The 14,192-nt window shown below is 36.9% G+C and overlaps 1 protein-coding gene across 1 annotated transcript; it reads left to right on the plus strand.

Moving 5' to 3' along the window:
* Positions 1-5,089: 5,089 nt before the first annotated feature.
* Positions 5,090-14,101, plus strand: fam83hb (family with sequence similarity 83 member Hb). Its single transcript, XM_060896882.1, has 6 exons — positions 5,090-5,314; positions 8,694-9,163; positions 9,309-9,473; positions 9,567-9,691; positions 9,824-12,698; positions 12,805-14,101. Exons 2-6 carry the CDS (start codon positions 8,714-8,716, stop codon positions 12,823-12,825), a joined length of 3,636 nt encoding a protein of 1,211 aa, XP_060752865.1. The 5' UTR covers positions 5,090-5,314; positions 8,694-8,713; the 3' UTR covers positions 12,826-14,101.
* The last annotated feature ends 91 nt before the right edge of the window (positions 14,102-14,192 follow it).

Raw genomic sequence — 14,192 nt, forward strand, 5'->3', positions numbered from 1 at the left:
CCCAGATTTTGTCACATGTATCTTAATTTTTAGTAGGTTAAAGTGAATTCTTGGATAAATGTAACAGTTAAAGCGTCGTATGACGTTTGATTTGAGGGAAGATATACAAAGTTGATTCGTTTAAATGCGTTCAAATGAGAATGTTGTCACGAGTTGTGCATGAGATCAGATGGAAGGTTTTGCCACTAACAAAGATGGCGGAATCAGTCCGCGGTTGTTTATTAATTTCCTTTAAATTTGTAAACGCCATTTTAGATTTTTCAGTTTTATCCATTCAGTATAATGTTCCTTTTATATAACTGATATTTTTTGTGCAAGTTCGACATGATTCACAATTTAAACTCGGTTAAAATCTGTTTAAAAATTGATATATCTCTTTTCTGGGCTTGGAGCGCCTCCTATTGGTTAGATGGTTGAATGGATGTTTGGATGGATGGTTGGATAGTTAGATGGATGGATGGTTGGATGGATGGTTGGTTGGTTGGATGGTTGGTTCCTTCCTTCCTTCCTTCCTTCCTTCCTTCTTTCCTTCCTTGTCTCATCTCGTCTTGCCTCTTCTCATTAGTTCTCAAACATTTCTGAACCTTTATTATTATATTACTCATTAATTATCTTTACACTTACAGAACCCAACACTGCACCCAAAACATTTTAGATTTACATTGTATTTACTTCCAGTTCAAGCACAACCAGCTGCACTCTTCAAGATTTCAGCCTTGGATGCTGAAAGACTGAGCTGCATATTTGAATTGATGCCACAGGTTGTGTTCAGGTCTGGATTAAAAAGAATTAACATTCTGTATAGGAAATCCGGACTAGTTATCTTAAACAGGGATTAACTCTGGGGCACACAGAGGAGCAGTGCTTCTGAAAACTTGTTTATTTGTAAAGCACATTGGTTTGATATTTGTTTCTATAATATGATGCAAATAGCATGGCATAGTGGTGAAAATTTCCTTTTAAATAATTTTTTAACATATTTTTCTATATTTAATTTATACTCTATTCTGTACAGCTAATCCCATTTAATCCAATTTTACTTCAAATTCAGTTTTCATAAAAAGTATTTCACTGCATGTACTATGTACTAATGTGTATCAGACAGATAAAATTTATAAGTAAAATAAACAAAATAAACATTTTTGAAGTGTTTCACACTGATTTATCTAGAGAGAATTTTATTTAAAAATTTGAAAGTGTCTTCTTCAAAGCAATTTCTGAATTATGTAATATGTATTTGATTGTATTGTTGTCTGACAGCTTCTGGTTTGAGCAGAAAGACTCAGGTTACTGTTTGGTGTCACATGCTCTTCTCATGTACACAAGGGTTTTTCTCAGGGTACAAGTTTCATCCCCCAAAGACATGCTGGTAGGTGGATTGGGTAATCTAAATTTCCCCCAATTGTGAACGAGTGTGTGAATGAGCATGGCACTTTCTGATTTATACTTATATCCCATGGAAGGGATATTCCCATTGTTCATGGGACAATAGATCCACTTTGATTCTGACCAGAATTTTAGCAAAATTTAATTAAAAAGTGCTAATTTTGCTAGTTCAAAGGCATAACTGTATCATGTATTTGACAGAAAAGAATATGGCATATCACTTTGGTAGTACCAAAACTTATAATCTGAAAACGTATAAAATCTTATTTGTGTTACACCTAAATACAATCTGAAAGGTAATGTTGCTATATTGCAGCCTGGACATTCAAACCACCTAAATTATATTTGAACCCATTCCATTTATCCATTAACCTAAATTCCATTCATCATAAATAACTGTCTCAAAACCAATTTAATTTATAGAGATGTGCTAGATCTCAAAAATATGCCATATTTAACCTTATGGTTCTCCAATGTGCAAGAATTCAACACTGAAAGGAAAGTGGCAACTTCCTCACACCATATGCACCTCTTCCGGATACATGAGCTCACATTGTGAGGGGAGAGAACAATGGCATCTTTCCTATCCGGAGAGCATGGACACTTATTGTCTTTAGCACTCAACACAGGAAGAACATGTGAAACTTCATATAGACATGAACCCTAGCTCAGGATCAGAGGCCAGAGACCCTGGAGCTGTGAGGTGGCTGCATCACATGAATTTATCATGCATGCACAAACAGAGTCTCATAACACTTTAATTTCATGGAATGACCGCTTCCTCCTTCTCTGTTGTGCCTCAGAGTGCCTGTTGTACTTGTCTGTTCATGATAAGCACATCTATAATAAGGAACAAGGCATTATGTAAGCATTGTGGACACTCCTGCCTGGCCACCTTCTGTTTTAGTGTGTGATTAGGTTTTGACTGCTAAACAACAGGAAAAACACGGACTATGACACTCCTGCTACTGTATTGTTATAATGCAGAATGAAATGAGGGACATAAAGGCAGCAGTTTAACTGGTTAAGAGTTAAATAATAATAATTAATGGCTGAACTTACATCCCATTCCATCCTGACATGCATACAAAAAATAAGTTAAAGGAACTGTAGTCATTATTCATTTAGAGTCTAACACAGTTAAGCTGTGTCCTTAGCAAAAATGTGTTAAGTTGGTGAAAAAAACATCTGGAAATCTGACTTATGACTAGTGTAGAGTTCTTGTGTTTGTATGTAACTCCTATTTGTCATTTAATATTTTATATACTCTACTATATTGTGGGGGTGGAGCTTTGTGAAAAAGACAGGAATCATGTAAGTCTTAAACCCAATTTACTTTAAACATGAGCATGTTAATTAATTAATTATTCATTATTTACTGAGTAATTAGATCTTGTTACAAACCTAAACCAGACAAGAAAGCTACTCTTATTTTTTAATGTAAAATAACTTATGACTGTCCTGATTTTGACGTTGTAAGTGACTTTTGATTGTAGTTTAAATCATCTTTTCTGTGGTCTGTGTTACTGAAGTCACTTATCATTATAATTTGCATAGAATTAACAGCTATTAAATTCAAATTTCCATGTAGGAGAGTCCTGGCAGAGAGGCAGTTTCAGGCTTTTTATTGCTGTAGGTGCTTTTAGTAATGGAAATGCTTTTTGCTGAAATGTTTTGTGTTTTGTTCCAGTCTGAAGTTCCCTGAATTTGGCAAATGTACACAAGCACTCTGCATAAGACATCCTTGCGTCTGGCAGTGTAATCTAAGTCTAAGACTAATATAATATAATGCTTATTAGCATAAACTGGTTGATAAGACAATGGAGTACCTGGAATGGGATTTAAGAGACCTGAAGCATATTTGTGGCTATATATGACATGATGATATAATGATATTTAACTTCATATTTCAAAAAAGAGACAAACAAACGGATTGATCCAAAGTAATTAGATGGATTTACATGTCTCTTAAACAAGGCTTATGAATTTAATAGCAAACTACACGATAAGTCACACAAACATCCAAAGCAAGAACTAAGACAATTAAGCTTTGCTTTCAAACAGTCTGTCAGTCTGTTAAGGAGAGAGTGACCTGCATGTCACATGATACACAGGTGTACAATTACAACAGGAAGAGGATTGTGGGTGGGACCACTGCATGAAGTCTGGGACAAAAGACAGGGAGGACACTTTTCAGTCTGATCAGAGTCCAATAGATAATTCAGTTAAAACAATTCAAAGCTACATTCTCTAAATGCTTCTCTGTAGAACTTGTTAATACCTTTTGAACTTTTGAAACCTTTTTTTTCTTATTATTATTAATTCAGGTTTAAAGGCAGAACATCAGTATATGCTTAATGACACATTCCTTACTTATATGTCTGTAAGTATATCTGCTTGAAAATAGAACCAAACATCTTACTCCTTCCAAACATACACCAAACAACTCAGATGATCACTTAAAGGTTTTGTCCCCAGGCTGGAATTTTTATTTCCTGGTTGTCAAGTCTAGGCTCATACAGTATTTTCACCAGAGATACATGTCAGAACCACAAAGCATTAAAAACAACACATGAACTTGTGTGTTTGTGTTTGTGTGTGTGTGCTTCAGAAACATACATATACATGCAGATACTGTATATTCAGTATAATGATTTTGTACCACTGTGTAAAAGTTAACCTGACAGTTTGTGTACACAGAATAAAGATTGTCTGTGAGTAAGCAGATAATGAGTGAACACTGGGTGTGGTGTGTGTGTCACTCCTTTACTTGCACTGGCACATTCCTTTAAAGGCCGCACCCTTCCTCATCCCCCTCCCTTACCTGTTTGATGTTGCTAGGTGACACAAGCTTGTGTGTGTTTGTGTGTGTGTGAATGAGTGTGTGTGTGTGTATATGTGTGTGTGTGTGTGTGTGTGTGTGTGTATATGTGTGTGTGTGTGTGTGTACATACAAATATGTTCTGAATACATTATAGACAAGTCCGAATAAGTCTGCTGAAATTAATCAGAGACTTAGAAGAATATCAGAGACAAGGAGTACATATGCTGATGGGGATTATGAATGTGTGTAGAGAATCCCTGTAAAGACTAATAGATTTTATTGGTCAAGATGTGACTAAATGTCTTACTCCACCCACATGCATGAGAACAAGTGGCATTCCTTTTCTATGGTATTAACATATTAGCATAAAAGCAGTGACGGGTGTGTTTATTTATGGGGGGATGGAGTAGTATTGGAAAAAAAAAAAAAAAACAAGTATAGCACAGGTACTAATAAGATTCAGGTGCTTGAAGCATAGTTTGTAATATATTTATAAATAAAATAAATCACCAGTCTACCTTTTGTGCATATAGCATTTTTATGATGGTGTCAGTTTTTTTTTTTTTGTTTGTTTTTTTCTCCGCCACAGTCCACCATCTATCTCTGTACTATCAGATAACAAAGGAAGTAAGAAAACAGTGGCGTCTGGGAGATGGAGTACTTTTATGAAACACACACTTAGCACACTTTTAAAACGATTAGAACTAGTCCTACTGCTGGGGAACAAAAACTGCAGCTTTCCATGTTGTTTGAGGTTTCAGGGCTGGTTTAAATATTCAGTGTTGGATTTGTCTGTTGAGCTCCAGGTTGAACATTGACGCTCTGGGAAAGTTGGGAGGAGTTAAAAGAAGAAAAAAAAAATTGGAAGGAGGACCGAGCAGTTCCTCTTCGCATTGAACGCTGTTGTCGGACACGGGCGAACAGAACGGAGTTCCAACAGGTTTCTCCGGGACTGGTTTTGGCCTTAAATCTGAACAGGGAAGGGTGGAGACCAGGAATGTGACGCGGCGCCATACCACAGTCTGTGGACTGGGGCAGAAACGAGTCTTCCCGGCCTGAATATCAAGTTATTTCATCGGCGACAACCTTATTAAAGACTCAAAGGTAAGAAACAAAGTAAAGTCCTCTTCCGCTCGATCACCTTGAAGTTGTCGGTAAAATAAGAAACAACTTTGTGCATAAATCTGTGTACTATTTAGACCAGTATACACTCATGCACACAGACTGATTAGTAGTCAAGATGCTACTGGGCCGTGGTCATTTATTAGAAAGCATACTGAAAGCTTATGCCCATGTTTATCTGCTTTGTTTTAAAGTTAGGGCGCATCCTTCCACACAGTGTGCATTGTAATGGGAGATAAACAAGACAAGTTTATTTAAATGTGATGTATATAAATAGGTATAAAAAAAAAGCTTTAAAAAGATATTTGATCATTATGGATTGAGAAGTTTCCCACATCTGATGATTTGCTAGTTTAATTTGAAACAAATTTAAGGCGTTTAATCAAATTATATTTCTATGTAGCTCAACTACAAAACTTTACTTCTAATAAAAAAGAATAAATTTAAGATTTGTACATTATAAATCAGTTTGTAGCTCATTCTACACCTAATTTCTGTTGACTTTTAAGACTGAGTATTAATGAATGTTGCATTCATTCCTAATGCATTTCATGCCTAGTCTTGTCTTATCTGTTAGGACTTTGGTTGATATTTAGATCTTTATTAATGTGCTCATCCAGTACTACTGTGTTATGTAACAATGACATTCATTTAAAATGTGCTTACAGTTGTAAGTATAGTTTCACATAGAATGCTTAATGTATTTTCAGTTAGTGGATCTCTTATTATTTTGTATTATTTGCCTATTGCTGAGAGTGCAGTCTTTATTTAAAGACTAACATAGTAAGATTTATTAACATTATATGTTATACCAAAGCAAATCTTTTAAAAATGACATGGATCTGCACTTAATATCTGTGCTATTATACTCTATGATTTTCTATGGCTGACGGAAAGTAAAAGAAAACAGGGAAGGTATTTAGAAATAACAGGCCTTGGCCTGACTTTACCAAAGGCAATGCTAGCCTGTCAAGTCTCTAAGATGTGTACTAAACTCATTGTGTACTAAACTGTAAAAACTAAGAAGCATTAACTTTATCTTTATAAAAAAAAAAGCTTTATCAATATGCAAAGGAAAATATTCAAAAAGTAACACAATGGAAGTCTGCTAACATTTAAAATATAACTTATTTCTATATAATTTAATAATAATGCAGACTTTTTAAGAAAGGTTAGGTTATGATATTTAATTGTTTTTCTTTTTTGGGTTTTAATACATTGTCACATGTTTATGCAGTACAGAGTAACTGATTAGTATGCCAGTAGACATGGCTAAATTTTACAACAATACTTTGGTGTTAGAAGATTATAAGAAATTAGCAAATGATATGATTAATTTCATTTTATATATACATATGCTTGTAACCATGCATTATAATATCATAATAACACATGGGAAAAGCAGGCCATGGCATCCATATTAAAGTGAAAGCAGATATGAAACTTATAAACAGGACATACCAACAAAATTTACAAATGGACAAAAGAAAACCTACCAGAGAGGCTGCAGAAATGGGGCTTTTATCAAGGTGGAGGGAATCATGACTAGCTACAAATTCCAGTTGATTTTAGTGCAGACCCTTCAGGTGTACTAGTAAACAACTGAAGATGAAAAGGTATTTTGGATTTTAGCATGACAATGACCCAGGGAAAATATAGGATTTTGAATGGTCTAGTTTTCTTACTTTAAATGCATTTAAAGACAGAGGCTATATAGGCAATCCATCATTTTGTTAACTGGTAATTAAATTAGTAGTTTGAGTTGACCATAGTTTTATGCATATTGTATGAAAGAAATAAGATTCTTGGGAAGAACATTAAATAAACCCTCAGGGCTTAAGCAATAACCTTTTACTCAGTGTTTCCCAACACCCTGCACTGTGCAATGTAGTGGGTCAGGCCATGAAAATAACTGAGTTATGTAAGATTAGATCTTAAAAAATTCATTCCAAAAAAATGGTCTCACCATAATACTTACAAATGAAACTGTAAGAAACATATTTACTAAATACCATCTTAAAACACAAAAGCTATTTAGGATATTTAGTTAGAACACTCCTGTGTTGAGGAATTGTGTCTACATTTACAAACACTTTTGAGGCTCCACTTTCAATGAATGTTCACATTTTGGAACTGGAACAAAACATTTCAAGATTTCATAGACAATTCTATCCAAAGTAGCATGTAAGTCATATTACAATCTATTTTAACAAATCGACAATGACATAAGTGCAGCAAAATCACCAGACGACTAAAAACAAATGCAAGGCAGAGGCAGGCTAGAGAGGCAACACAACTTTTGTTATATATTACATTGCAGTTACATTTGAAATCTGGGATTAAATTTTTTGATTGTTGTTTATTGGTATAAGAGAAGCAAGATAGTTGGTATCTTTGGGTGTATTTTCAATACTGTTTTTATATAAATGGTGTATTTTACAGCAGCAGACATGCAATCAGGTTTCAGGAGCTATCAATGTATAGCCTTTCACTTTCTCCCTTGTTTTTAATACATGTTCTTTGTATGTTGTTCATTTGTTATACTGGTAATAAAAGTACCTAGATAGTAAGGAGATTTAGCAGAGCTAGGTCCTTTTTTAGCACTGGTCATAATTAATATGGGGATTAAGATTTATAAGATAAAAACATTTTGCTCTTTGTGATCACTGCAGCATACTTCAACTAAACTTAAGTGTTGAAACAATAGGAAATGTTAGTGCCTCATGCCCAGGCTTGTGAATGCTTGCTGGGACATTTTATGTAGATAATTTCCTGTTGAGATCATTAGGTTTCCACATCTTAAAGGAATATGTGTCTAATTGCATTAAAATAGGAACAAATCGGAAAATAACTAATGTTAATTGTATAAATGAAGGTAAAATGACGGTTCTCTCAAAAGACATTGCTATTTAATATGTGAAAATGACGGTCTGTGAAACTGTAAACAATCTGTCTGTCTTAAAGGATGAGCTACTCTGAATAACACAGCATTGCTACAGAAAACTGCCTTTGTGTCAAAAACTTTTCCTTCTTTTGCCACCCTCCTTCCTTTACCCACAATGAGTCACTCACAAACCCTGTCCGAGTTTCCATGGTAACACACAGTACAAATAAATGCACACACTCACAGGCAAGCCACAAATAACATACTGGAGCTATAACTGGCAAATAACTCAACCAGTAGGATTTTAGGTTCAGACTCAGAACTTTCTTAAATACAAACCTGCATGACTATGGTTGTGTCTAAATTAGTTTTTGGTGTTTGGCTTTTATATAGTCAAATATTATCAATAATGACACAAAGGACAGTAAATAAAACATATAATGGGTAAATTACATGAAATTTGTTTTCTTTTTGCAGATTGCACTCCCTGCTCCATCATGGCCCATCGCTCCCAGTGTTCTTCAGTGGGAGACAACCCTCTGGATCCCAACTATCTGCCACCACATTATCGGGAAGAGTACAGACTGGCAATAGATGCGCTGGTGGAAAATGATCTTGAAGGATACTATAACTTTCTGCAAAATGCTAATGTTGTTGAGTTCTTGTCAAGGCCAGAAATTGACCACATTAAAACTACTGTACAAGTGCCACAAAGTGTTGCATCTGTACCAGAACTGACATACCATGAAATGGATCAGGAGGGCTCTTCAGACACATACTGGCCACTGCACTCTGACTTGGATGCACCAGGACTAGAGCTTGGTTGGCCGTTGCAACAACACAGTTTTGTTGGTCCCACTGAAGTTACGACACTTGTAAACCCTGCTGACCCTGAAATGCCCAGCATCAAGGAACAGGCCAGGCGGCTCATTAAGTCTGCACAGCAGGTTAGTACATCAGTATAAAAGGTATAGAGATTTTTGTATCTAACACAAGTTCTAGATGAACTGACCAGCACCCCAACCAACTAGCAGATAAGGATTCAGTATTTAACTGATATCTAATCAAACTGTAATTCCCTTTACCCAATAGGTCATTGCAGTGGTAATGGATATGTTCACAGATGTTGATTTATTTTCTGATTTGCTTGATGCTGCTCAACGACATGTGCCTGTTTATATTCTACTGGATGAACAAAATTCCCATCACTTTGTTTCCATGGTGTCAAGCTGCAAAGTTAACCTGGATATGGTTCATGTAAGACCCAGTTACTTTCCTGTAATAAAAAAATACTCTAATCATTCAAATACATGCATATTATTCAGTGGCTTCCTGTTGAATGTGTGACAGATGATGCGGGTGAGGACTGTTGCTGGCATTACATATTTCTGTCGCACAGGAAAGTCATTTAAAGGACAGGTGATGGACCGCTTCCTTCTAGTTGACTGTAGAGCAGTGCTCAGTGGGAATTACAGGTAAGTTTAATACTCTACACTTAAAAATCTGCTTTAAAAATAATAAAAATAGGCAGTTGAAATGGTCTAATAGCACTAATCAATAAATCAAAGAGTCGCTCTTTTAATTTCAGAATTATTTTTTTCCCCCAGTTTTATGTGGTCATTTGAGAAGATACACCGCTGCATAGCTCATCTGTTTTTGGGAGAACTTGTGGCCACATTTGATGAGGAATTTCGCATTCTCTTTGCTCAATCCCAGCCCCTTGTTGTTGAAAATTCCCTGGTGCCTATGCCACCTGATAACACTAATAGTTTCTTAAGCAACCAGTTTGGAATAAAAAGGTCACAATCTCTAAGGAGTACTCGAGGATTTATTCGCCATTCTGAGCTTTTGGGATACCCGTTTGGAGGAGACCGGCTTGATACAGTTCTGCCCTTCAGAAGGGATGATCCATTTCGCCAATCTTTTGAGACAGGAGGTGTTGCTTTGCAGGCTGGCAAATTCAGTTCACATCAGATGAGAATGCAGCAGACTTTCTTGGAGCAAAACAGGCCAATGATTGCTTCACGCCAGCTAGAAATGAATGCGTATAAAAGACATAGCTATGCTGAAGGCACCCGTGAGAACTACTCCTCTTCTCGACAGTACATGAAGCAACGTGTCATGAACAACTTGGATGAGATTGAAACACACTATCAGAGAGACCAACAAATGTATCAAAGTGATAGTACACTTCCCGAAAGTGGACGCTTTGACTCTTTTCGAAGTTCTGGTTTTTACCAGCTAGATCAATATTCTGACCCTATGTATCAACTTGAACCAGAAGCTCCAGACTGTCACAATGTGTTATCCTCTGAAGATCTTGGCCATGATCCAGAAAGCAGGCTTTATCAAGGCCCGGCTCATTTTGCTCAACCAAACCAAAAACGACCAACACTCAGTCATGCATATGCCTGTCAGAGCTCACCCACTCAACTTCATCCTCCAGAACATAAACAAATGCTTCCTGTTGAAGAGCAGGAAAGAGAGCCCAAAGACCCAAGTGTTAAGGAGGGATTACGTAGCTGGAGGATCAACTCCTACCTTAATACTTACGAAAATGCTGGGGAAGAGGGCTTGCAACAACCTATAGGTCCAGATGCTTTTGATGAACCACAACCTGAAAGCAGACAATACAACCCAGAGGCTCTAGGGCTTCGCTTTAACACACAAGAACCACCTACCATACCAAGTAAACCAAAATTTGATTTACGACCTCGATATGGTAAACCTATTTTACCAGACAGGAAGCAAGTAAAAGATGTAATCGGCAATCAGGCTTCTTCAGGAGTAGATTCTCAAAAGAAATCAGATATTACAGATATACCACTCACATCAGCAGAAACAGATAGTGAAAAGGAGAAGGATTTAAAGGATGCAAAAAATTCAAAGGAGATCAGCATCACCAAACACGAATCATTCAGGAGCCGCATCAACCCAGTGCTGCAGAGGAGCTCACGGTTACGCTCCTCCCTCATCTTCAGTTCCTCAAAGTTAGAGCAACACAGCTCTACAGCTTCTGGGGAGAAACTACCAGAAGATGAAGAGAACAACGCAATTAGAACCTCTTCAATTGTAGCAGAGATTTTAGAAAAGAGGAGGTCATTTTCTAGGGAGCCTTTTGACTGGAATAAGCATAAAATAATAGATGAAAAAGACGGTAAAGTGTTGATACAAGAAGAGCTAACTTCTCAAACAGAGGAGGACCCTGCTAAGAACACTAAAGAAATTAAAAAGGAATCTAAGAATCCTGTACTTGAAGAAAAAGATATTACAAAACAAACAGAACCTTCATTGGCAATAGAGAAAAAGCCTTCAGTGGACATGAATGATCCAGCAAGCCGTCTGCAGTACTTTAAAGAGCTGTCTATAAAGAGAAAGAACTCAAAAACAGAGGAAGCTTTAAATAAAAGTAAAGAGCCACTTTCAAAAAAGTCAGATCTATCTGATAATCAACCAAGTACAGCAGCAGCCACGGTTCCATCTTTTTTAGTCACTCCTGCAGTTACCTTGACAACAACATCAACAACAATATCCACATCAACAACAGCAACAACAACAGTACAAATAGATTCTGCTGCAAAACCCTCTGTGGTAACCACAAATTCAAGGCTTAGTGAAGACAACATAGACAAGGGCAGTAGTATGATGATGGAGGAGTCCACAGATGCAGCAAAGAAAGAGGCAGTCACTAAAGAACAAAAGTTACCAAAACCCTTTCCTTCACCTAAGTTTACACTAAAACCTTTCAAGAGTTCTCACACACGTCGCACGTCTTGTGGTGACGATATTCTAACAGATGCAACAGATAGTGAAAAAAGTGAACTTAAAAAGTCTCGAAGCCTCAGCTCATCAGGCATGTCACAGTCAGAATCCAAGGAAAGTCTTAGCTTAAGTCGCCAGGGCTCCAATTTGTCCCTCAACGTTACAGGCTCAGAAGGCAAAGAGACAAAGCCTCTTGATTTTCTGAAGAAGCAAACACAGAGACTAAAAGGGTTTCTTGGGCCCAAAGGAGAGAAAAAGAATGCAGGTGGCTTAGGTAATGCAGAGGACAAGCAAATGAAAACTGTCCCTGAAGTATCAGAAGATTCTTCGAATAAAAGGAAAGAAACCCCTGATTCAATGTCAACATCAGCAACTGACAATTCCAAATCAAGCAATAAGCTGAGTCCATCTCGTTATCAGTCCTCTACCTCTACTGTGCTATTCAGCAGCAACCTCAGGGATGACACCAAGGTAATACTTGAGCAAATCTCTGCAAATAGCCAGAAGAACAGACAGGAGCTGGCTAAGCAAGCTGATGAGACTGGAAATGCTGAGGGAGAAAAAGGAGGCCACATTTCAAAAAGTGACTGTGAGCCATACCAGCGATTCCAGAATCAAAACAGATTCAACCGAGCTCAAGCCAACCCTCAGGAGCGGGACAGCCTGCTGAAGAGAATAGAGAGTATGCGCAAAGAGAAGAAGGTCTACAGCCGCTTTGAGGTAGTCTGATAATGTCAATTGTTAATTATATAAAAATAATGTAGTCTGATGAGATATTAGAAAGATCTTGTTCAACTTACATATCTGTCCTTCCACCTCTCCACAGATGGGGAACAACCTTGGATAAAAGCATGGCAGAGAGGGCGTAAATTCTACGAAAAGGTCTGAGACCTCAAAAAAGTGCCAGCAACTGATGTGATAAACTCTGAAAAAGAGCACTGAAAAAACACAAACTCAAATCTGAGGAGAGTGACTAAAGTCAAAGGAATATTCCTCAGACTGTGCCAATCTTGGGCCAGCAGTTAAGACACTTTGCCCTTGAAAGGCAACTGCGCACACTGCCTTAAAACATGAAAACAATGAGACATTATCCCTGCTGGATAAGTAACTGGCCAAAAAAGTGTTTGGATTTTAAGACGTTTCTTGATTTGTGCATTTGTAAGTTTGTGCAGAGTTCAGTGTTTGTGAATTTTTCAGTAATACGCCACTCTCAGGTGTGTAAAGTGTACTGACATGACTAGACGAAAGTATGTCATTAAGTGGGGGAAAAAAACTCACAAAATATACTCTCTACCCCAAGACACATCATGCTGCAACCACACCTGTGGTTTAGCTGTGCCAATGGAATACATGCATTAAAGAGTCTAAACAGGGTTGGTTGAGGGTGGAAATGTTAGAGACAGGTATGAGATGGTATGAGACAGGCAATAGAGAGAATGTAGTGGAAAATCTCACCAGAAGCAAGAGGGAAAGAAAAATGAAAGAACAGGAAAGTTTTGAGGTTTGTTAAGGCAGTCACGGTCACTATTATGCTGGAACACAAGCGAGAAATAACAGGCAGGGCAGACATGTTCTGATCTTAAAAACAGCACCAAAACAAATTTGAGGATTTTTACTGTTGGATTATTTAGGACCTAAATGGTGGGACAGTCAAGTCAAAATTGTAAACACAACTATGGAATTAAAAATATTGAAGGAAAAATTTAGAATATGATTTTTCGGGGGATTTTAAATGCATACTTAGGATATTATAATCACTAGGAGCTTTTGACTTTACTGTCTCATTAACTTTGGAAGACAATGTACTTTATATGAGTCAAATCTGACATTTAGAAAATAATCCTGACAAAAAAAGGTGAATTTTATCATATTTGGTTAAATAACTAGTCTCAAGACTGGGCCTAGTTTTAATATTGTCAGTGAAAAATCGTATTATTGTACCAAACAAACCGTTACTGTTAAAGACCAAAGAACTACCAGTGCCTCTAATCTGTGCAAGCTGTAAAGTGATTACATTTTACTATTGAAACTATGTTGATTATACTTTATCTTCATTATCAAATTCGGTGAACATACTGTAAATTTTGTATTATGTTAATAAATAAAAACTGAAATTCTGAAAAGGTGGTTTTGTACCATTTACTTTTAATTGATTTGTGTATAGCCAGAACTGCCAAAATGGTCATGTGAAGAACAACAGAGCACAAAAAATGC

The sequence above is a fragment of the Tachysurus vachellii genome, chromosome 21 (assembly GCF_030014155.1).
Source record: "Tachysurus vachellii isolate PV-2020 chromosome 21, HZAU_Pvac_v1, whole genome shotgun sequence".
NCBI classification, from domain to species: domain Eukaryota; kingdom Metazoa; phylum Chordata; class Actinopteri; order Siluriformes; family Bagridae; genus Tachysurus; species Tachysurus vachellii.

Bases quoted from the DNA above. Each gene is read 5' to 3' on its own strand.
- fam83hb (XM_060896882.1), top strand. From the start codon at position 8,714: ATGGCCCATCGCTCCCAGTGTTCTTCAGTGGGAGACAACCCTCTGGAT. The intron at 9,164-9,308 runs GTTAGTACATCA...TTTACCCAATAG, and splicing joins TCATTAAGTCTGCACAGCAG to GTCATTGCAGTGGTAATGGA. The intron at 12,699-12,804 runs GTAGTCTGATAA...ACCTCTCCACAG, and splicing joins AGGTCTACAGCCGCTTTGAG to ATGGGGAACAACCTTGGATA.